Consider the following 26,770-nt stretch of genomic DNA (forward strand, 5'->3'; position numbering starts at 1 on the left):
AATTTAGTTAAAAGATTATTTCTATTTGACTCACTCCAATCACTGTATGTACTTCATGCTTTTTTTTTCTTTCTGTAGGTATTTTTAAGGATGATATAACGCTGAAATGGTTCCATTATTCCACTACATTTTTTTTTCTAGGGCTGTAAAAATATGTGCAGCTACTGGTTAACATAACTAACTTGAAACCTATCAAATCAATATCCTGATCTACCTCTTTCATTCCAACTGTCTGTCCTCTGGTGCAGTCTTCCTCCCATTGTTTTCATCCACATGCTATAGTTTATTTTTTAACCTCATGTGCGAGATTAAAACTCCGCCATTGCCGGTCCCAAGCCCGGATGAGAAAGGAGGAGGATTGTACTTATGGCTAGCAACCATAATATAGAAAAACCATATTACTACAGAAACCTTAACCATTGTTGGAAAACTGACACAAAACCAAGAAGGAGAAGTACTAGGAAAATGAAGCAAGCCAGTGAAAGCCCCATTGGGCAAGATCACAGGCAGAAACTCCAAGAAAAAACTTCTTTAGCCCAAAACTTTCAACCAAAATTGGATGCTGGAATATTAGGACTTTGTACAAAAGTGGAAAAGCTAACTTACTAACCAGAGAAATGGACAGATACAAAATAGAAATACTAAGTCTAAATGAGACAAGATGGAATGGTAGCAGAGAAATTCAACTAACAACAAACAAATACATTTTATATTTTGTAAACCAAAATGAAGATGACACACATTGCAAAGGTGTAGCTTTCATGCTAACAACAGATGCTAGAAGAGCACTAATGGAATGGAAACCAGTTTCTGAAAGAATCAAAGCTAGATTTAAAACTAAATACAGAAATGTGACTATAATAAACATATATGGACTAACAAACAATGCAAAAACAGAAGAGAAAGAAGACTTCTATGACATGCTGCAGAAAGAAGTTGAAGTAAAAAGTAAAGATATGCTTTTAATTATAGTTGACATGAATGCAAAAGTAGGAGACAGTAACGTGGGATATGAACGAATAATGAGAAAAGAAGGTTTAAGAAACTGTAATGAAAATGGGGAAATCCTAAAAGACTTTTGCACTTTCAATGATATGATCATAAGAGGGACCTCATTTAACATAAAGACATCCATAAACAGACTTGGATATAACGGGATAAGAAATCCAAAAACCAAATAGACCATATTTTAATAAACAGAAGTTGGAGACCCTCTTTGATGGATTATTATTGATTGCAAAAATCAAAATGAAATTAAGAAAAATGTTTAAAGGCAAGAACCAAAGAATTAAATACAATATATCCAAATTGAAACACAAGGATACAAAAGACAAATATAAAGTAACATTAAGGAATAAATATGGAAACCTTGTAGAACAACATAAGGAAATAGACAATGAAGAGAACTGGGAAAAAATAAAGAATATATTTAATAGTACTGCTGAAGAAGTTCTGGGAAGGCAGAGTAGGAATCACAAACAACGGATCTCTGAAGAAACCATCAAATTATGTGAAGAAAGGAAAGCTTTATGGAATAAACTTCAGCAAAGTACAAAATAAAACAAAAGAAATAGGGTAAATGAAAGATATAGGCTTAAAAACAGACAGGTAAAAAAAAGTGCAAGGAAAGACACATTTCTTCCAGGAAGAGTTTTCCTGGAGGAAATGTGTAAAGAGGCTGAAGAAACAAGGAAAGTTACTCACAAATGAAGCAGACATAGAAAAAAGATGGGTAGAACATTTCCAAGAAATTTTAAATGGAGAAATAGAAAACATAGAACAAGAAATACCAGAAACACCAGAAGAAGAAATACTTAAAATAAATACAGGAACTATAACTAAACTAGAAATAACTCAGGCAATAAAGAAAACAAAAAACAATAAAGCAGCTGTGAGTGACAATATACAGGCTGAACTACTTAAAGCAGATATAAACACTACTGTTGAAATGTTACACCTGCTATTCAATCAAATATGGGGAAAAGGAGGAATGGCCAGAAAACTGGAATACAGGACTCCTGGTGAAACTGCCAAAAAAGGGAGATATAACACTTTGTAAAAATTGGAGAGGGATTTCACTTCTAAATGTTGTAAGTATTTACTAGAATTTTGCTAGAAAGAATGAAACAAGAAATTGAAACTAAACTGAGGAAAGAACAGACTGGGTTCAGGCCAAACAGATCTTGTATTAATCAGATAATAACATTAAGAATAATTGTTGAACAGTCAACAGAGTGGCAGAGTAGCCAATACTTGAGATTCGACTTTGAACGTGCATTTGATAGCATAGACAGAAAGACTATATGGAAGTTAATAAAGCACTACGGGATTCCTCAGAAAATCATAAATATAACAAAGAAAACTCATGAAAAATACAAAATCCAAATAATAAATAATGGCAAACTATCAGAACTATTTGCAACAAACACAGGAGTAAGACAAGGATGGATACTCTCCCTGACCTTCTGATTGTTATTGATTGGGTGATGAGGAAAACATCTGAAGAAAGAATTGACATTCAATGGGGATGGTCAAATAAAATCAGTTACCTGGATTTTGCAGATGATATAAGCCTTTTGGCACAAAAGCATCAACACTTCCAAAAGAAAATAGATAATTTAAACCAGGAAGCAAATAAATGTGGATTGAAAATAAATCATAACCCCAAACAAGAATTAGTCTTTGAAATACTAGGGAAAACATTGAAACAGGTAGATAACTTTATCTACCTGGGATCAGTGATCAGCACACAAGGAGGAACCAAACAGGACATACAAAATAGAATCCAGAAAGCACAGATTGCATTCAGTATGATGAAGAAAATTTGGGGGTCCAAAGAAATAAAATTAAAAAACAAAATTAGGCTCTTCAACACTAATGTTAAACCAGTTTTACTATATGGAGCTGAGACATGGTCACTAACAAAGGAAAACATAAATAAAATACAGGTCTACATAAATAAATGCTTGAGGAAGATACTAGGAATATACTCGCCAGATAAAATAACAAACATAGAACTTTGGGAGAGAACAGGTCAAACCAGCATCAGAAATGAAATCACTAAAAGAAAATGGAACTGGATAGGTCACACAATCAGGAACCCAAATAAAGAAATAGCAAAAATTGCACTAGAATGGAATTCCCAAGGCAAGAGGAAAAGAGAACTAGAAACAGAGGCAAGACGGCTGGGATGTTCCTGGAAAAAGATCAAAAAAGAAGCATTGAATAGAGTCAGATGGAAGTCAATGGTTTAGGCCCTATGCTCCGCAGGGAACGAAGAGGATAGGTAAGGTAAGTAAGGTGCAAGATTTAAAAAAAAAAAAATCCATATTTGCAACATCCTTCCCAACAAATGACTCCAGTATTGAAGCTGAATACACATGAAACTGTAAACATAATTTACTGCTATTTCAGTGAAGTATTTGAATTTATTAGCCACATATACTAATCTGCTGATTACATGCATTGAAGGAAAAGTGTTCAGCAATTCAATTTTTGCAGACTGAAACTGCAGGTGCAGATATCCTTTTAATTAGTATGTCACTAGTGTTTTACTGCCATGAAACATGCATAAGTGGATCGAGTCATTTGTTCAAAAATGGCCTAGCAAGTGACAAATGTGGATTCATCATTAAGCTAAAGAGCACATACAAGTCTGGAATGAAAACGAAAACACATGATCCCCCCCCCCCCCCCAAAAGCTCATACATTTCTAGGATTTATATCTAGGACCAGTAAAGAAATCATTGCTTATGACTTATCACCTGTTCAAGTCCTAAAAAGTGCTCTAAATGACTGTTACTTTGTCCCATTTTTCTTTCATCTATACAGGCTTTCCTGGACAAGTATTCAAAATTTCAGTGCACTATTCATAGTGTACTAAAAATGCATCTATAAAATTTCTGCTGCTATGCTAATTTTCTTAAATATATTATGTGAGGATAAGTCAGAGTATCCAACCATATTTTCCAACTAGTTTCCTACCAACAAATTCTCTGCTAAACTGGTCACCGTCAAGTCTCTGATCACTTTTGTTTTTGGTGGATTTTCTCAACTTATCTACCTATATTTTGATCTTCCCATGGTTCTTTTTGCTTCTGTAACCTCTTCATTAATTCATTTCCCATTGTCTTTAAGTGACCTAACTCAGAGAAGGTTTCACACAGCTTAAGTGTCCATTTGGATGCTAAACAAATGGGCTTGCACTTTGAAGTCATAGGAATACATGATTTAGTCTAATTTTGGGCAGCAGTGATAAGGCAGAATACAGGCGATAATGAAAATCCTGATGTTGGCTTAACAAGAATACAGTGTGTGTGTACAACTTTCACAGAACTAATTTTATATGCATGAATGTAAAAATGTGACATTCTTCCAGATTGTTTAGCTTTGGATGCACCTATATTTCAACAAATATCCAAATACCGATTTGCTGTTTATATTTTTAACCACACCTGTAGAGTTCTGGGATTTTTTCTCAACTATCTACATTAAGCAAGTCCTGAATGGTTCAGATCAGGCAAACTGACAAGAGAGACATGGAACTATTATTATTCGTGACACCTCCAAGGAGTCCGAAGACTCATCATCGGAGGACAACTATTATACAACTCTGTCTCCACCAAACCTCTACTACCAATCATCAACATCAGCACCATCTACTGCCCACCACCACAGCTAGTATTTTTTTTGTCTGTAAATTGCATGTGTTCTGAAGGACTGATTTGTCTGTATGTGGGATGAAAAACCAGAGTTTCTGGGAGAAAAAACCCTGCCACCTCTGTATGAGATCAGCTAACTCACCTTCGATTGAAAAAGTCCATATAAAGATTCCCCCCATCATGACGTGAATCGAACTTAGGCCTATTCCAATCGAATGGCGCAACGTACAATCGTTCTTCCAATTGCACTACGGAGACGCTTAAGTGTGATAGACATTGCACATATTTTTATTATTTGACACCCCTAGGGAGTCCAAAGACTCATCGAGGGAGGGTAACAACTCCACAACTCCCTCTCTGCCATTCAATCACCAAATGGCCGCAACCACACCAACGCCATCTACTGCCAACCATCACTGGTATTTCTACCGACAATCACATGGCGGGATTTGAACCCACAGCCTTTTGGCTGGAGAGCGGATACGCTATCCACTCGGCCAACTATGCCGTCCCTATGTTCACATGTTTAAATGACTCCTTCTATTTGACATTTACACTCAGTATTTTATTTTATTATTTTTTTTTTTTTGAGAACTGTACAGGATAGTATCATATCCTGTTTCTGAACCATTTCTGGAAGCCACTTTTATAATCTTACTGGTTGCCTAAAATACAAAAATGAAACATTACGTTGAGATGACAGTCCAAATTATGAATTATATGTAGGAAAACTAAGTATGTGGCTAAATACTTAGTCCAAAAAGTTCCACATATGGCACTGAGAGCAGATTTTCCAAATCATTTAACCAAGCCCACCAATATCTAGCAGGGCTATGAACTTCCAATTATGGATGGTGTGACACCCCCCCCCCCTACCAATCCCATGTTATGTCACCGAGGATTAATCAGTACAACACTGACTTTTAAGCAATCATATGCTACTATGCATTCCATTCAAAGTTTAAACAAGCACTGTTAATAATTAATGCAATTTAAATCTTTTTAGGTTCATTTTAGAACATGGGTATACATCTACAAAGATTTGCTTGCCTATACAAGTTATTCCTAGAATATGGCTAGATGGAATTTAACAAAATTTGATATACAGGATGTGCACCAGAATGTCCTGGTGCACATCCCATAATCTGCACTTCAGATTTTGGTTTCAATCTAATCATTATAGTAGCAAAATTAGGCAAAACAGATCAGTTTTATAAACCATGTTTTAATTTCTAACAAACTTGGATTTTTACAGAACTACTGCCATTCTTTAAATACCATGTCTTAGATAATAACAGTTTTTAGAGTCCGTCCTCCCTTCCCCCACCAGCCCTCCTTTCTCATTTGTGCAATAACTGAACTGTATTTTTTTTACTGACAAAACGAGAATTCTTGTTTGATGAAATTCGAAAACGAAATTATGTATTTAGGATTTATTAACATTTGCAATCATTTTACTTTCATTGACTACAGCAGCCACAAAATTACCAAAACAAAAATATGTCTAAAATATTTGTCATAGTGAATGGTGTTACCATAGAAAATGCCATTACAAAACCTTCACAATCATTTCTATTTATATTATTTTAGAAGTTATATAGTGTTTATTTTAATCTAAAACTATATACTACATAATAAAATACAAGAAATATTTTAAATCAGTCAAATTTGAAGTACAGGTGATAAAGACATTTGTATCTCAGTCATTATTACTGGAAAGACTTAAATGAAAGAAGCAGTAACAGAAAATATCACCAGAAACATGAATAAGCTAGCTGGCATAGGCATTCAGATATGGTCAAATATGAAGGTAGGGAAGTTTTACATTGGTTACACTGCAGAATTCAGAAGGCCTGGTCAGAAGATTGAATTATGGATGACTGGAGTTACGAAGCTGAGAAAAATTGTGGAAGAGAAACCTGAGACAAAACAAGCTGGATTCAGACAATTAAGAGTTGTCAGCTAATAATGTTGTTAAAATTTCACCTTAAGACAAATAGTCGAGAAATCATGGGAATATAAGTAGGATCTGAAAGTTTGTAGACCCAGAGAAGACATGAGAGAGAAAAATTGCTTAATGTAAAATCAGACATAAGGGTACACACCATCTCTGTTTTTATTCTTCACCAACATCGATTACATTATAAAGGAAAATGACATTAAACCTTATATCAAAATTCGAGATATTCAAATCGGTTCTTCACTTACCACTGAAAATTTGCATAGTACCAATGCTGTATTAAAAGAAATCACTTCTAATGTACTAACAATGCTTAAACTCCTATTCAACACCACTTTGTTTTTCCAATCTGGTTTGGTGCATTGTCATTTAGGAATTTTACCAAAAGTTCAATCTAAATGGGACATTTTGCATATAAATAAACTGCAAAATGAAAAATAAATAAATACACTGCTCTTATATCCAAATATTTAGCAACATTACTGTTCAATCACAGATGAGATAACCCTCGCCACTTCTGTGCATGGCAGAAAGTGAATCCATTCCAATAATAGGGTAATCAGTCCATTTTGTGGGATGAGTTTATTATTACACGTTGGAAAATTAGCCTTTCTTTTATGAACATTCTAGTTTTTAAAGTGGTAACTATTTTGCCTGTAAATTTTCCAAAATTTCCAAAAATATTTTCCAACTGTTAAGTTTCTCATTTTACCCCCCCCCTTCATAGTGAAAAATAAAAAACAAAAATATTTGACTGAAATAAGGTGCAACACCTTATTCTTCTTGTATATGGAAATATGACTTCTGCATTACTTCACCCATGGTATCACTTCTGGGTCTAGGTGGTGCCCTTCCCATAATGCATAGTGTTATACACCCTCTGTCCAAAAATAAACCAAACTTTTTGAAAATAGAAGATATCAGTGGTGCTAACTGTTGTAACTTATTGTTATCAAAAACGGCAACATTCACTAGTGTTGTGTCAACTGTTTATGACATTTGTTTCACTAGAAGCTGAGTTATAGTGCCAAGAGCGACAGTGTGTTTTGACGAATGGTCGGTCATCACGATATTCATGCCGTACTTGAATTCTCGCTATCAATCGCTTTAAAACTTTGAGATAAAACTCACCATTGACCGTTTGTCCAGATGGAATGAATTCTTTGTGGATAATGCCCTTGGAATTGTAGAAACAAATTAGCATTGTCTTTACTTTTGACTTCTTCAAGCAGTTAATCGTCACCAGTAATGATCATTTCAAAGAAGTTTGAGTCCTTACAAGCAGTTTTAAGGAGGTCCTTGCAATGTTCAATTCGATATTTTTTTGGTCGTCAGTCAACTTGTGGGGAACGAATCGCAAATTCAATTTACAAAGGCTCAAACTTTCGGTCAAAATGTTGTGCACAGTTGATTTTGGAATTCCCAATTCATCTTCAATTAATCTCAAGGACAATTTTGAGTTTTCTTTGATTAAATCAGCACTTTTTGGATGTTAACTTCGCTCAGTCCAGTTATTGGATGGCCCGGCTTTTCGTTGTCCTTCAGTGTCTCACGACCACTTTGAAATCACTCGTAAACTAGAGTACAGAATAAGCATTCATCACCGTATGCTTTTTGAAGCATTTCGGCAAAACATTTACCAAGTTTAACACAAAAGTCAATTGCAGCTCTGTTTGAAACTCATTTCCCGATCGTTCATCAAAATACACCGTCACCCTTGGCACTATAACTCTGCTTCTAATGAAACAAATGTCTAACAGTTGACACAACACTAATGAACATTGCCACTTTCGATAACAAAAAATACAACAGGTGGCGTGCCACTAGTTTCTTCTATTTTCGAAAAGCTCGGTTTCTTTTTGGACAGAGAGTGTACATGATCGTAAGGATATGTGCATTGCATTATGGGATAGTAAAGCAATTGATGTGAATTCATTAGCCTCTATATAAAAGTAACCCAACTGTGAAGTGATTACACAGGGATAAAGGATGAAACCAAGAATATAATTTCTTGACATCTTTACACAGGGATAAAGGATGAAACCAAGAATATAATTTCTTGGCATCTTTATGAGGATGGTTTGAAAAGTTCTCAGCCTAACAATGAAAAAACGAATTTATAATTTAAAAATTATTTTTATTTTTCAACATAATCTCCCTTAAGATGAATACATTTATTCCAGTGATGCTCCAGCGGCATTATCCCGTCCCTGTAGTGGTTCTCAGTAAAATCTGCAAAATACCCCTCTACAGCTGCAGTCATCTCTTGATTCGAACAAAAATGCCAACCAGCAAGGAAGAGTTTCTAGTTTTGGGAAGAGATAGAAGTCAAGAGGGAGCCAAATCTGGGGGAATAGGGTGGATGTTCCAACAATTCATACTGCAAACTCCTTAATTTTCCCATTGCCAAAACATCTTTGTGGGCAGGTGCATTGTCCTGATGAAAGATGATTTTTTCCCTTCTGCAAACCGGATCTTTTCTGATGAATATTTTCATCTAGTCTGGTTAAAAGATCGGAATAATATTCCCCAGTTATTGTTTTACCCTTTTCAAGATAATTAATAAACAAAATGCCTTTGGCATCCCAAAACACTAATGCAATGACCTTTCCTGCTGATGGAACCAAGTTTGTCTTCTTTGGCACTGAACTAGCTTCTGTCCACTGTCTTGACTGCTGTTTGGATTCTGGTGTGACATGGTGAATCCAAGTCTCACCCATAGTAATAAATCGACGTGCAAAATCAGTTTTATTCTTGTTAAAATTGCCCCGAGCACTGTTCAGAGATTTTCATGCGAGTAAGTTTTCAATCTACTGTGAGCAAGTGCAACATCCATCTTGCGCAAAGCTTTTTCATTTGCAATCCTTCATGCAAAATATATCCTACACGTTCTTTTGAAATGCCTATAGTCTCAGCAATTTAACACACTTCGACTTGTCGGTCATCCAATACCATATCGTGCACTTGATCAATGATTTGTGGTGTTGTTACACTTTTTTGGGTGTCCTCCGCATGGATCATCTTCAAGGCTGGTATGGCTACGTTTAAACCTGGCAGCCCATTTTTTAATTGTCAAAAACGAAGTAGAAGAGTGCCCATAAACTTCTATGAACTTTGAATGAATTTCTTTTGGTTAAACCTTCTTTTACAAAGAATTTTATAACTGTACGATATTCAATTTTATCCATTTCAAGGGATACAGAAACACTTTTGCTTCAAACAGCTGTATAAAACAAACTACTTGATAGAATGACTTGCAATTATGACAGATGTACCAACTTAGAAAAAAATTTTTTGCCGATAGTGTTGCCACCTATGGCCGAGGCCTTTCAGACCATCCTCATAATGTATAATATAACCAAGTGAGAAAAACTTTCAACAAAATCTTAGTAAACTGTCTATTTTTCTGTTTACAGTAAATATGACCTGATAATCAGCTTTTGCACTCTAAGTTTATAGCTAGTAGCATATAGCAAGGTACTGTATACCTGCAGACATTTAATTTGCTACTCTCCAAACTATTATCCACAACAAATTACATCTTAAAACCATGTAAACCAAACAGCTAATTTGCAAGTTGCCCAGCTATAAAATGCCAGCCAAAGAACGTTCTCTCATATATCTAGTATAAAGTCCTCCTCATACATTTTAACACTGATTGTTAGGCCAACTTTATCAGAAAAGAGAAATAATCCCCTCCCTCCCCTAAACACTCTTCAATCCAACCTCATTGAGATAAATCTGCCAACCAGAATGCAATAACCTGTAACTAAGAAATGAGGACCACTTTAAGGATTCCAAGGGTTCCCTGATTCCTGCCCCCCCCCCCCCCCAAAAAAAGATAACACAATTAACAGTAATAATAAAATGACAAGGACATCCCAAGGGCCTCCTAAGCTGAATTGGTTCAAATCACAGCCATAACCCAAAAACTAGGTATTTACAAGGTAGCAGGCTCAGAAATAAGCAGAGGATAACAACTCATTAATGTTAAATGAATACTACCCTTTACATTTCTACACATTTGGTTACTAGAAGGCATTTCTAAACTAGTCTTTGAAACCAACCAAATGATGTCATAGCTGTCAGTAATATCTTGATGCATTGCTGCTCACTTCTCTATTTCATGTGCTCTTCATATGATAGAATGACTTGAAATAACCATTTCCTTGTTAACAACCAGAATGCTCTCCTACACTCAATTTTAATCTGCTGTCCATTCTTATTTTAAAGTCACCTCTTCTATACTCTTCTTCTGTTGGTGTCTTTCATTCTCTTTTTCATGTCTTCAGTAATATCAGCTGTCACTAATGTAATACCAAGTCCTTCATTAATATACCTTACTCTGTATTATCTCATATAAAACCTAAGTTATGAAGGAATAATATCCTTGAATCTTAAGTAGGAGTGCTGTCAGATAAAATATTAATGAAGTTAATAAAAATAACTTGTTCATGTAGTTGTCTTTGTATACAAATAATAATGGCAACAAGAATGGCTGCTGGCTTGAATCACTATGGCATGAATGTTTAGTCTTTAGGTGGCAAACTTTCATCATCCAATATTACAGCAAATCCTGCTTATCAAAAGATCTGAGGCAGTTTAAACCAATATCATGTGTAAACCATTTCTGTATGAATAATCTAATTCTCAATCTGCCCATGTTCAATGTACTAACAATATCATGAGGAAGAGATAGGAATGTGTTTTTATAAATGCTCTTAAAAAGCAGAGTCTGAAATAAAATAAATTATTATTTCTTAATTTTAACATCATTGAAACTTTGTTAAACACAGCTTGAAAAATGTATGCTATATGATTGGAAAATTATAACAATATTAACATAAAAACCACAGGTATAATATATGTAAATAACATGCCAATAAATCTGTTATGCACACTTACTTATCCAATAGAACAATATACAAAATTTATATTACAGTAAAAGAAAACGTTGGTGTAAAGCTTAGATAATCAGAAACATTGCTTTAGAGATTAAACAAGGAACTCTTGTTTAATCTCTTTTCTTTCAAGTCACATCATGCCTCTATCAGCAGATTGTAATCTTACACAAAGGTGATTTAATCCATCACCTTTGTGTAAACCTCCATAGCTCAATGTGTGTGAACTATGAAGGTGTGTACCTCCATAATTCAATTAGTGGATAAGATCTCTCCAGCAGGAGAGATCTTATCCACTAACCAAACATTATCCACTTGGACCACCAGTTATATATCTGAAAATCCTAAACTAATAATTACAGTGCTTTGGTTGGAAATACCTGGGTTTGAATCCCATCTACGAAGTGAGGAACCATTATCAGATGGTGAGTTAGCTGGTCTCATATGAAGATAGTTTTTCTCCTGGAAATTCCTGTTTTTCATCCCTCAAAACAGGCAAACCAGCCCTGTGAACATGGATATCTACAGACATAAAATACTTGCTCTTTGGGCGATGCAGCAGAGGAATAGCAAGCTGACTGCATTAACTGCCTATAACTCCTAATAAGAGTGACTCAACCCATCGTGGACGGACAGATGGATCAACTAAGACATTCACAAATCCCATACCAGTGAGATTTGAACTCTATGCCTGCTGGAGAGGTTTTATCCAATTGGGCCACCAGTTATATTTGAAAATCCTAAACTCTAATAATTACAGGAACAGCATTATTAAGCACGATCCCAAGATTGTAATCCCTAGTGGTATATAATATGAACCTGTAATTAAGGTAACCCAGCCATGCTTAGTGAAAACTTCATATGCCAGTCCCAAGCCCAGATAAAGGTTGAGTGCAGGGCTAGCAACCCAATCTCAGAAAAAAACCTTTGCTATGCAAACTGAAACCTTCCGAAATGTGATACTGGATGAAGAAAATAGAACACGAGGCACCTCTGTGAAAGCCCTTCTGGGGAAGCAGAGATGTGGAAGAAAGTGACAGACACCTTACCAAAAGATAAGCTTAGACTGGGATGTTGGAATGTTAGAACCATGTTCGAAACTGAGAAGACATACCAAGTCTCGAGAGTTCTGGAAAAATACAGACTAGAAATAATGGGATTAAGTGAAACGAGATGGATAGGAACTGGAAAAATCAAATTAAACTCCGGTCACTATTTAATCCACTCTGGGAACCAAAATACGAATGACCACACAAAGGGAGTTGCACTAATGATGACAAAGAAAGCTCATGGTGCACTAGTGGAGTGGAACCCAATATCCGAAAGAATACTAAATGCTAGATTTAAAGCCGGCAAGCAGAACATCACAATAACTGCTATATATGCAACAACAAATGATGCGATCCAGGAAGAAAAGGATAATTTTTATAACGTGCCACAGAGAAGTATAGAAACAGCAAATAAAAAATATATGCAACTTATAATTGGAGATTTTAATGCTAAGGTTGGAAATTATAATACTAATAAAGAAACCGTTATGGGAAAGTATGAGAGAAATAAATGAAAATGGAGTTACTTATAGACTTTTGTATGTTCAATCAACTTGTAATAGGACGTAATAGTCTCATTCAACATAAAAAAATACACAATTGGACATGGATAGCACCAGATAGAAATAAAAAGAACCACATACTTATATCAAGGAATTGGAGGAAATCACTCCTGGATGTCAGAGTTAAAAGAGGAGCCGAGGTACATTCAGATCACTTTCTCCTAACAGCTACCATGAAAGTAAAAATATTTAAAAATAAACAAACAGTTTATTTTTAAATATACACAATAGGAAGAGGTTTAGAACTGAAAAACTCAAAAACAAAGAGATTAGAAATAAATTTATAACAACTCTATAGGACAAATGGGATAAACTTGAAAAAAAGAGAAGGAGATAACAGAGGGAAAATGGACTAAGATTAAAAACATACTAATATGCACATCAGAAAACACCAAATTAAAAAATAGAGGAGAGAGATAGAATAAAAGAGAAACTGTTACAGATTGGCAAAAATGTTGAACAAGAACAATTAGAAAGACAAAGCAATTAACAAAGAAATAAAAATAAGTGCAAGAAATGATAAAAGAAAATACATAGATAATCTAGCACAAGAGGCAGAGGATGCTGCATATATAAATGATACTAGAAAGTTGTATGATATTACAAGGAAATTAAGTGGAAAAAGAAACAAATGGATAGTTCCTATATACAAGGAAAACTATTATTAAATGAAAAACAACAGATAAATAGATGGGTGGAATTCTTCTCAGAGAAATTTCAAGAAATGACTGATGGTGACCAGAGGCCTAGAATTAAATGAACAAAATGCATCATTGGATATAAATTTGAACGAAATAACAAAAATATAAATTGCAAAAGCAATAACTCAGATCAAAACAGGTAAAGCACAGGGAGCAGACAACATACCAGGCGATATACTAAAAGCAAATCCAAAACTCATGGCTGCATTTATACTTTTTGAGGCCCTAGGCATCTCAATGAGGCCCCAAGTCCATTTCAGTTAATCAAATTCATAAGTTTTTAAAAAAAAATTTTTTTTTTAGTTTATTGAAAATAAAATGGACATTTCCATAATAACTCATTTTAATAAACTAAAAATAACACAAAATTGGTATACATATATATATTTGCATTTAAAAAATATTTCAGATATTTAAAAAATAATTCAGTTCAAATTAAAAAAGAAAAAATAATAACTAAAAGTTTTTTTTTCTGGCTTTCGTTTTAGCAAATTAGCAAATATATCTAAAATGATATAATTAATTGAGTCTATTACATCTGATTCAATGCATAATAACGACAGGTCACTTGTTTTTTTTTTGGTGCAAGTTGCTTCTTAAATTTTTTATTCGTTTCAACACTGAAAATCAGCATTCAGCACTTGCATTTGAAATAGGCATCCTCAAAAATATTTTTAGAATTGCTTCCATGTTCGTAAAACTAGACCTTAACTCATCGTTTATAAATTTGTACACATTTTAATTGAAAAATTTCCTTCCTTTATCATTATTAAAAATCGCTTAACTTCACCAATAAATTTTTCTGAATCAACATCAGCTGCATAAGATTGTAAAATTTTGTTAATACTAGTCTTGTATTTGTCTTGATCTATATCTTTCTTCAAAAAAATGCCAAACGTATCTGTCTAAACAGCTTTTTGCTCTTTCATTAATTTCCAAAATTAGCTTCTCGCAAAGACATTAAAAGTATTAACAATGATATTTTCTTTCCCTTGTAATATACAAGTAATCTCATCGTTAGACTGTGAAATTTCGTGAGACTTTTTTTCGTTTTTTTTTTTTAACTCTTTCCTTCTCATCTTTAAATTTTGTCTTATCTGTTAATAAATTTGCTTCTTCATTTAAAAACTATTTCTTATATCTAAAATAAAACCAACTAAAGACTGTAACAAATTATTAGCTGAAAACAAATCCATATCGGGATCTTGTAGAGATTTACTAGTAGCATTTATTCGTTGTAAAATTTTGTCCCACACAACTGTTAAAATTGCTGTTTCTGAATTGTCAAAATGATCAGCCAATGATGAGCTCTAATTTAGAAATAGGTTTTTCATGAGGAGAAATGGATACTTCAAGTAATGCCTCTTTAATTTGTTTATATCCACGGTTTCAAAGCAATACAGTGTCAGCTCTTGTGGACCACCTCATTTCACTTGATCTTTTAAGTGTTAAAGATTTTTTTTCCCTAAGTGTTCAAGGAGTATACTCCATCTTCTTGTTGAAGATGAAAGTAATTATATATACGTTTTGAATAAAACAAAAATACTGCACTGCTTCTGGACAAGATTCCGCAGCATAGTTGCCAATTCAATTTTAATGGATCAAAACTTCATCTGCATTCTACTTTTTATCATGCAATTACCCCCTTCGCCGTTAATCCCTGAATGGCGATTTTAGAACCGTTAACAGATTAACTGTGGTGGAACAACCTTCAACTTTACGTGTACTGTGTTACTTGGAATTTCCTTTACTGTCCTACGATCAGTGCTGTAACGAGGACGTGCCGAAAGAAGCGCCCGCTACAAGCACAACTAGGTTTTGGGGAGCAAAACGTTAAAAATAAATAAACAGATAGATATCAAAGTCCGCTATTTTATATTGTATTTTTAAATTTCGGCAACATGCCGTTTTAGACACGCAAATTCTGCACCACACTGTAACTCGTTTTGATGGGGTTAATAGTAATTATGTAACATATTGCATTTAGCAAAATTTAATTGTTACATTTCAATTTTTAAAATTTTTTGTCATTTTTGGGGTTGGAGAGCACAAGTTAGACACTTGCCACAGGTGCTTCATACCCTCGTTACTGTACTGCCTACGATATTTGATTTTTTTTTCCCCTGCACAATTATTGTCTTTTCCCAAAAATAAAAATGAATTTCACCTTTCCGAAAATAATCAATCCTGAAATGACCAGAGATCAGCCTTTGCAATGAATCTATTTAGGAATAGTAAATTTGCTGCCTTTTATTCTTCACATCAGTGTCACAGAACAAGACAACTTTATGTTCTTTCACTTTACTGACAATATAGAAGAATTTTTTTTCTCGTGAATTTTCAAATTTTTGTTTTATTTAAAATATTGTGTCAAATATTTATTTTTTTAAATAACATTTATTAAATAAATATGACATTTTGCTTTCTTTCCTTGCAAAATACCATTATATGGATTGTAACATTTCAATTTTAGGAACTTTTTTTTTTTTTTTTTTTTTGTGAACAACAAATGATGTTAAACTGCATTACTCAGGGTTTCAGAATGCGAATCTTTTTAATATCAAAAATGTATATCCCGTATTTTATCAGACTCTTCGCCTTTGTCTTAAAACTGCAACAGATTTTTTTTTTTTTTTTTTTTAGGATTTGCATTACTATAATATCCAGTGTAACCACTGTAGATATGCTGAAAATATATCAAAGAATATCCTATTCGAAATAATTCAAAATTTATGTCATTTTGAAGATTTTCTACTGCATCTACCTCCCTTCTCCTCTCCTGGAATTCAATTACATAACTACTTTAAATTTCTACTGGTTTGAAAGCTTTCAGACAGTATTCAAAATCTGTTATTTCAGGTTTACCATTTTGACAAAAAAAAAAATAAAATAAAGCAATAATATTGTTGTGCTGTCGAAGCTTCTAATTCTGTATTATTTCTTTGCAATCTGAAATCAGTTGTTCAGCGTCTGTTGAAATTTCAGCAGTTATCGAAAAATTATAAATAATTTGATACAATTATCTTGGAAAAAAAAAAAAGATTTGAATTATTTAAAAGAAAAGGCGCATATGCATTACATAATCATTTATGTTTTTTGGGAGAGGGAGAGAGGGTTACAGACCTATTCCTTTCTGCTTGAGTAACAGTCCGTAAGCTAACGAAAATTATCGAGAAAGTGAGAAATGAACACATCCAGTAGACGCACTAAAAAGTCCCTAACAAAGCCGAATACACAGAAATTTATTTTATTTTTATTATTATATTTTTCACCTTTCTTATTGCTTTACAGATGTTCAAAACATTTTATTCTGATATTGCTTTTGTAGGATAATTTATTTAAGTTTCATAATTTTCCCAATATTATATAATTTAATGATTTATATTAATCAGAAAATAATATAAATGAAAAAATATACAAAATTTGCTAATTTATAATAATCACAATTTAATTTCGGTATCGCAATATTAAAAGTTCTCTGGTACAATTACTTTGGAAAAATAACAAATTCAAACAAAAAGAAAGTGCACATGTTATTTCTGTTTTGAAAATTTTGGAAATAAAATTTCATTTTAGCGCATGCACCTATACGTTTCGAAAGATAAACTGTAGGGAAAATATCCCTACTTCAAAACTGCCGCATAATATCGAAATTAGTCGAAAATATGTACATAACAGTTGACTTCATAACTGCCGTTTATTTCGATTTGTAGTGAGTGATTGGGGGGGGGGGAAGCAAGAAAGTTGAAATGCAAAAACCTACAGATTATGTTATAAAAATTATGCATTACATGATATGATTCAAGATTTATGTATGATTCTCTATAAAGCAAAATTTAAAAGTGCGAACCTTCGCACAATCCGTGAACTAACCTTCAAACTAAGATTACGAATAAAAAAAAAACTTAATTAGGAACAGATGGAGGTTGTATTCATTTTTAGATTCGGATTTTCATGAATTTATAAAATAATTGTTTGACAAAAATAATCATCTTCAATCAAGTTCTGGGAGAATTTAAAAATGTATTGGCAATTAAAATAATTAGTGAAAAAATTGATAGTGACATTGATCTTCCAAAGTGATATAATATGAAGTGAAGAAATATAAAAGGATTTCTTATTTTGCGTTGGCATTAAAAACAATAATTTTACAATAAAAACAAGCAGCAAAAAATGAATATAACTCATAGGTATTTAGTCTGATATAACTTAGATTCCAGTTACCGAGCAAATGGCAAGCAACTGCATTTCTTGCTGTAGGCAACTCAACGTAGCTACTACGTACGCCAGGTAATCTAGTTAAGTGTTCTTTTCAGCATGAAGGATTATTGTCCCCCTCTAATGGACATGATGGTCAAACTGCACTTCTTATCCATGTTCTTTCAACAGGTGGACAATGGTATGCTTTGATACATGAATTTTATGGAATACAGGAGTTCCTGTTAGTTTTATATTCTAAGGAAAGAATGTATTTCAAATGGGAGCAGGAGGCCTCACAAATTTTTCACTGGCCTCTAGTTTTTAGATTATGAATTTAATATTTAAAAATAAGTATTTTATTTTGCAACTATAACTATGCTGTTTTTTTTATTGTTCTTTGTGAGGAGTAAGGTAATGTGGCCCCCAGCTTGCACCTGATGTGCCTAATGGTAAATGCGACCATGCCAAAACTTATAGTAGAGAGTGGCCTAAGGAATGAAATACTGGATTACTGGTTAAATTACCCAAAAAAGGGAACCTATCTGAATGCAAAAATTGGAGAGGTATAACATTGCTGAGTGTTATAAGTAAACTATTAGCAAGGATAATACTAGAAAGAATCAAAATAGAAATAGAAAAACAACTAAGACCAGAACAGGCAGGATTTAGAGCCAATAGATTATGCACCGACCACATTGCTACATTACGAATTATCATACAACAATCATTGGAATGGCAGACAAGCTTATACTTAAATTTTATCGATTTTGAACAAGCTTTCAACAGTATAAACAGATCTTCCCTATGGAAATTACTTAGAAATTATGGACTCCCAGAAAAAATAATAAGAATAATTAAAAAATGTATGAAGATTTTGAAATTAAAGTAATACATGGAAATACCCTCTCAGAACCATTTAAAACAAAGACAGGAGTAAGGCAAGGTTGTATACTCTCCCCTACTATGTTTTTAATTGTTATAGACTGAGTGATGAGAAAAGTATCTCGTGGAAATACAGGATTACAATGGTTACTTCAAAACCAACTCCACGATCTAGATTTTGCAGATGATAACTGCTTACTTTCACAGAAGCACCGACAAATAGAACAAAAAACAACAATACTTGTAGAAACAGCAAAAAAAGTTGGTCTTAGGATAAATAAAAATAAAACAATGTCGAGGAAAATAAATGCAAAGCAAAATAAACAAATAACAATAGAAGAATCACCGCTTAAAGAAGCAGAACAATTTATATACCTTGGTTCAATAGTATCAATTAAAGGAGGAACTACTGAAGATATAAATAGAAGGAAACAGCTGGCTTATTCAACTTTCAACCAACTTAGAAATATCTGGAAAAACAAGAATTTGGCTATAGAAACTAAAAATGAGAATATTTAACTCAAATGTAAAGGCAATACTAATGTATGGATCAGAAACGTGGATGTTAAACACAAAAAAAGATAGTTAATGTCCAGATCTTCCTGAACAAGTGTTTAAGGATGATAATGGGAATATATTGGCCAAAACAAATATCAAACGAAGAACTATGGTAGAGAACAAACCAGAAACCCATGTTGCAACAGATATGTGAAAGGAAATGGCTGGGGTATGTGTTGAGGAAAGAAGATAAAATAATAGTAAAACAGACTCTAGATTGGAACCCACAGGGTAAAAGAAGACGAGGAAGGCCAAGAGAAACATGGAAAAGAACAATACTAAAAGAAATAACAAATATTAATAAAAACTGGAACCAAATAAAAGCAAAAGCAGAAGCAAAAAACAGAGTCTGGCGGAAAACCTATGCTCCCAGGTGGAGTGAAGAGGATTAAGCAAGTAATTAAGGTCTGATAAGATATAAATGTTTAAGCATCATTTTTACAGTAGTTCACCCCCCACCCCACGAAAGCTTTTATGAATTTCATAAAAACCACCACAGGTATAATATATGTAGATAACATGCCTATAAATCTGCTATGTGCACTTACTTATCCAATAAAATAATAATAACACCTGTAAACCAAATCTTATTAATCCTATACAAGGTAGCAGAACTATCTGATTTTAAAGTCCTCAACTGAAGATTGTTGCTTTCAGCAGGCCATAATATTTATTACTCTTTACTGCCTATCACCCCATCCTTTGGAAAAAAAAAAAAAAAGCACATCATTTTCTCAAAACGTTCAAAATATCAACCTACCAACAGTGAAATTAGGTTCTACACAAATGCTAAAAAAATGCAAACAAAACAATATGGATTCCATACTGCCTCATCAAAAGTATGACACACAAAACACAATTATCAATTTTGCTACAGCCAAGTTCCAGTTTTATTACTCTTTCAAGCATCCCTCATATATGTAAATATTTATCCAATATAAACTTAACATACCACCATAACAAAGCATTACTTTCTTGAAATGTATAGAATTTAATGAAGGATTGTCAAAGCAAAATATGTTGTCCAATCTTTTTGCTAAATCAAGAGTTTGAAAAAGGAATTAAGATTTCTGATATTCTATTTAAAAGTAGATAAAAGAAGATTTGTTGTTTCTTATCAAAACAATTATGTTTTGATTAATCTAGAAATAATATACCTCCAGGGAAATTAACTACTGGAGTAGTAACATTTCACCCTTTATTATTCTGTTGGCATAAAACCTTTTTGATTTTATTTTAGTGATTTAGGAAAGAGTAAATTGCTGATTATTTTAGCAGCAACAGCAAATGTTTATAAGTCATGTTGTCTGCTTTGTGGGACTAACTCCATGTCACTTGAAAAAACACATGCAGAAGTTCCTTATATCCTTGATGGTGACGTGAACCAATGTTTTTGCAAATGGGGAGGATATGCATTCTGTATAGTGCATCAAGGATTACTACATTTACGTTCAGTTATCTAAATGGTGATTACTTAAGTGGGCAAGAGATTACATATCTCGAAACCCTGTTACAAAAAACAAATGTGGTATTTTTCAAGTCACTTAAAGGTTTCCAAATAAGCAAGGTGGTTGTCTCAAACCAGGCGACAAAAATAGTCTTATCTAAAAGCAGATGATCATAATTTAAGTACTGGTTTTCTAATATTTCATGGTGGCAATGTGAATGAAAGTTACAAAAAACTTGTGAAATGCAGCTGTTATATGATGTACAAGAAAAGAAACAAATAGATGCCCTGAAGCATGGAGCAACATGACCAGTCATTCAGGTTACTTCACATGCAAGCTTTTGTCTGCCCACACCTGAGTGAAAGATAAAATAAACCTTTGTCAAGTATAATTGAAAAATCAAATTAGCTGTTTCAAAGAATAACAGCTATGTCAATTTGTAGAACATTGTAATCATTTTAATGAATTTTTTAATTAGTAACAGGAAACTTAGTAATTTTGCAAAATTTAAACTGAAGTTAGAATTTCCATTTTTAATAGTTATTTCATAAAATTCAAAATTAATGAATCCTAGTTAGTATATAAATGCATACTTCTTTTGCAGCTTGAGGATCAGATACACAGCAGAATGTAATATCAGATGCTGCAACAACATCAGCTGGAGTTTGCCCTTTGACTGCTCCAGCTTTGACAAAGTCTCGGCACTAGCAATAGAAATAAAATTTAATATAAGGTTTTATTGTAATTACAAACTGGAAAAATGAACAGTCAAATAATTTTTTTTCTGAAACATTGAAAATAAATCACATAATGAAGGAAGCATGCTCTCACACTTTTATAGAAATGCTGCAGATATGTTATTTGGTAAATTAATTATCCCTGATGAAAGTACCTCTTAATGCTGTGAAGAAAAATGTTAACCTTGGCTGTCCTATTTACTATTAACCGGGGGAAAAAAAAAACTGGATCCCACCCATCAATGGTTGTAAACCTACATTGGCATTAGCTGAAATTACAATTAAAATGAGTAAAAGCTATAAATGCCAATATATTATCAAATCAAAATGTGAAGAGAAACTACATAAGTTTCTCTAAAAATTTCCACTATCTTGTATGAGGAAATGGATGATGTGGAATAGTGATAAAATTCAAATCAATTAATCAGTGGTCACTGAATTAATTGGAAGCCTCTAGATAGTGAAGTTGACTACAGATAACTATCTCCATTAATTTGAGCAATGAGTTGAGGGTTTTTTAACTAGACTAATGGACAGATGCTTGCATTCCATAGCAAAATGCCTGATGAATATGATAATGAAAAGGCAATATAATATGGGATTGGTGTTGAAGTGTCAAGTGGCAATGTGCATATATAAGTGACAGAATATTTTACACACACAGTCACATACATAAGTGACAGAATGTTCCAACTTTGGCTTGAACTACAACCAAATTCAGAAATTTCATTTGCAAGGCTGATGCAGCAGTACAGCTTCATTCTGAAGCACGAGATATTTAGTGAACTTGAGCTTGAAGCACTGAAAGCTCAACTTCACTGGGACAACCCTAAGTGAAGGAACTTCTACAAGAAGCCAATAAAGCTGCAAGGGCTATTTCTACTAGAACTATTAGACAAATGAATCAACTTATGTACTCAATAGCCTACATAGTGACATCTGAATTAGACTACAAGATTAGTGAACCCAAAAGAAATAAGGCTCAGAAACCAAAGCATCGACTGGAGAATAAAATTCTTAAACTTGGAGCAGACGTGAGCAATTTGAAAAACTTTAAGGAAAAGAAGCTAAAACACACAAAAACCCAAAAAAACCTCATAAAGAGGTATAATATTGGAACATGACCTATTGATGAAGTATTAGAGGAACTGAAGCAGAAATAGTTGCAGCTAAATATATGAAGATACAGTGCATGCATTGAACAATACAAGCAAAATTCCATATTTTGTGCAAATCAGCACCAATTTTACAAGAAAACCGATTGCTGCAGGAATGATAATCTTAAAGAAAATACACTTAAATTTGGCAAAACCTATCGAACAACCCTAAGAGGCACAATAATAAGGCAAAGTGGATTGAACAAATTATGAACGAAAAATGGACCAACTGAAATAGTTCAAAAGCAAGCTAAAAGGATAAAAAATTGGTCAACACCCAGGAAGGATGAATAACATGGCTACAGGTTGAAATATCTGACAGGCTTATATGAAAGACTTGGTAAACAATTTAACGCTGTTTTAGAAGGATAAAACAAAGAAGAGTGGGCCCACAGCAGGCAAAATGTTTACGATCATAAAAGGATAAAAAAAAAGGTCCAAAGCCAGAAAACGTCCAACCAATAACCTGCTTGCCAACAACTTTTCAACTACTCACAGGCATACTAGCTGACAAAATATGCAGCTATCTTCAAGCAAATTCTCTTTTTCCAATTGAAAAAAAAAAAAAAAAAAAAAAAAAAAAAAAAAATTCAGTGCCTCAGTTGGATTTTAAAATGCACAGAACTATTTGGTATTAGCAAAAACGTACAAAAATTCTTGCAAACCAAATTGAAAAATTGGAAAACAATGTTTCTGATTAGAGAAGAAATTGGAGAGGTAAAAAAAAAAAAAAATAAATAAAATAAAATAAAAAAAAAGGGTATCCTTTCAAGGAGACTCTTAATCTCCTTCATTGTTTATGTTGTCATTAATCCCCTTAACTACAATTTTAAATAAAACTCCCCATGGTTACCACATAAGGTGACTAAGAAAACTCCTTAAGTCAATGTTTAACGCTGGAAATTTGATAAACGCAATCAACATCTGGGCCATACCTGTTCTGAGATATTTAGCAGGTATTGTTGAATAGACCCAGCTAGATGTGGAGAATTTAGACAGAAAAACTAAAAATTAATGACAATGCACCATGCTCGCAATGACATTGACAGCCAATACCTATCATGCAAAAAAGGAGGCAAAGGATCATTACAAGTAAAGCAAATTGTTGAAGAAAAACGAAATCTGAATGATCATCTGCAGCAAACAAAAAAAATTTCTAATTGAGGTAAGGGAAAGATTATTTAAACCCATGGAGACAAAATTGGAGTACAAGACCAACCAAGTAAAAGTGAGAACTGAAAGATGGAAAAATAAGGCATTGCATAGAAAATACCTTCACAACATAGAGGACAGCAACAACAGCAACTTGACCTGGCAATGGTTGAGAAATAGAGAACTAAAGAAAGAAACAGAGTTGGTTATTTTGCAGTGCAAGAACAGGCCATTAAAAATCAACATTATGAAATTAAAAATACAATAAGACAGTAAATGCAGATTGTGCAAAGAGAAGGAAGCAACTAGACCACATTATAAGTTGGTGCAGCAAAATTGCACAAACTGAGTACAGTAAAAGGCATGATAATGTAGATAAGATAATTCACTGGCATTTATGTAAAAAGTACAGGTTTAAAGTATCTAAAGACTATTGGAAGCAGAAAGTTGAAAAAGTGATTGAGAATGAAAAAGCTAAAATACTCTGGGATTTCAAAATCCAAACTGACAAAAAAGCTTGGAATGTAATACACCCAATATAACAGTGGTTGAAGAAAAGTGAAAACAAGGGTGTTCACAGTTTATTGAAATATCAGTGCCAGGAGATACCCAAATTGACAAAAAAAAAAAAAAAAAAAAAAAATAAATTATATATATATATATTGAAATTTGGCAAAAAGTTGTTCCCATAATAACAGGTGCTTTAGGTGATGCCCCAAAACATTGAAAACACATCTAAAAGCACTTGAGTTAGATGGGTTAAAAACTGGGCAGCTGCAAAAGGTCATTTTATTTGACACAGCATTCATATTCAGAAGGTATTTCCACAACTCATAGGATGTGGAAATTGAGCACTAATCCAAGCCCTCCTTGGGTAGGGCTCGAATTAGTGGAATATAACCAGCCTTTTACTAAAGGCTGAGGAAGCAAATCAAGCTTGGATGAATATTACACACACACACACACACCAACTATACAGGAAATGTTTTTACAAGATTTTTTAAGGCGAGAATTGTTAGTATACTTTGTGGATGAAATAAATTTCATTCCATGCTATCTATCTACCAAATGTCCAAATTATTAAAGATTTCTAAAATTTTATTAATGAAAACTGATTAAATGGAGTTCTATCCTGATTAAAAAAAACTAGAAATTTAATGGAATCTGCTACTTTTTTTTTTTCCTAAGTCGAAATTCATGTCTGAAAACTATGCAAACTTTCCGACTCCATATTATATCACGATGAATATAACTTAAGTACATACAGAAATGGAAGCAAAGGCAAATTAAAATGGATTGCATTCCTGTTTCTACACCCTCTGTCCAAAAAGAAACCAAACTTTTGATAGAAAATAAAACACAGGCCAATTATATAATTATTCAAATCATTTATTTCAACCAATATACTCTCCCTCAGCTTCGATACACATTTGGCACTGTCAATTATTCATTAAATGAGTTTTTTATATTGTTTTTTGGGATACTGTTGAGGGTTGTGGTTACTGCCACTTGAACATTTTCAATGGTGTCGTATCACTTTCCATTCATCGGCAAATGAAGTCAGGAAAGAGAAAGAAGTCACAGAGAGGTAAATCAAGTGAAAACGGCGAGTGATCCAACACACAAACTTGGTTTTTGCTCAAAAACTGTCTCACAATGTTCGAACGATGAGATCGTGCATTGTCAAGCAAAAGTGACCAGCTGCCTGCATCACGACATTCATGCCATACGCAACAAATTCTCACTATTAATCGCTTCAAAACTTCAAGATAAAACTCACCATTGACCATTTGGCCAGGCAGAATGAATTCTTTGTGGATAATGCCCTTGGAATCGTAGAAACAAATCAGCATTGCCTTTACTTTTGACTTCTCCAAGCGACTTTTTTGAATGTCCCTCTTCCGGTGGTCTCCACTCAGCCACTTTGTGTTTCGGACTCAAAACACAACGTTTCGTCACCAGTAACGATTGTTTCAAGGAAGCTTGATCTTAATAGCAGTTTTAACGAGGTCCTTGCAGTGTTCAATTCAAATTCGATACTTTTTTGGTCATCGGTCAACTTGTGGGGAACAAATCACAAATTCAATTTACGAAGGCCCAAACTCTCAGTCAAAATGCTATGCACAGTTGATTTTGGAATCCTCAATTCATCTTCAATCAATCTCACGGACAATTTCGGATTTTCTTTGATGAAATCACGCACTTTTTGGATGTTAAATTTGCTCAGTCCAGTTTTTGGACGGCCCTGCTTTTCGTCGTCCTCAAGCGTCTCACGACCACTTTGAAATTGCTTAAACCACTTGTAAACTTGAGTATGGGATAAGCATTCATCACTGTATGCTTTTTGAAGCATTTGATACGTTTCAGTAAAACTTTTACCAAGCTTAACACAAAAGTCAATCGCAGCTCTCTGTTTGAAACCCATTTTCTGCATGTTCATCTAAACACACTGTCAACTCTTGGCACTATAACTCAGCTTCTAATGAAACAAATGTCAAACAGTTGACACAACACTAATGAAGATTGCTGCTTTCGACAACAAAAAGATACAACAGGTGACGCGCCACTAGTTTCTTCTATTTTCGAAAAGTTTGGTTTCTTTTTGGACAGAGGGTGTATATTTCTAAGACCAATATATTTTACCTTCCTAATTTAGAACCTTCAAAGTTCTATCACTGAATGCTCTTGTACATAACCATAAGAAATAAACTTGCACTTTAAATCAGAATGAATCAGCATTGAGTTATGGCTCTGAATGTCCTGAAACTATCTCTGGAATCCTTTATGAGAGAAAACATTTA

The 26,770-nt window shown here is 33.6% G+C and overlaps 1 protein-coding gene across 1 annotated transcript in view; it reads right to left on the reverse strand.

The window, feature by feature from the left end:
• Positions 1 to 26,770, reverse strand: part of LOC150104813 (cytokine-like nuclear factor N-PAC) — a 418,156-nt gene that overhangs the window by 169,612 nt on the left and 221,774 nt on the right. The window contains exon 12 of the mRNA XM_090395069.1: positions 21,517 to 21,627. Coding sequence (XP_090251195.1) covers positions 21,517 to 21,627 — 111 coding nt within the window. The remainder of the gene's footprint in view (positions 1 to 21,516; positions 21,628 to 26,770) is intronic.

Source organism: Typopeltis vanoorti, chromosome 7 (genome assembly GCF_054136105.1).
Source record: "Typopeltis vanoorti isolate ZY-2024b chromosome 7, IOZ_Tvanoo_1.0, whole genome shotgun sequence".
Taxonomy (NCBI): domain Eukaryota; kingdom Metazoa; phylum Arthropoda; class Arachnida; order Uropygi; family Thelyphonidae; genus Typopeltis; species Typopeltis vanoorti.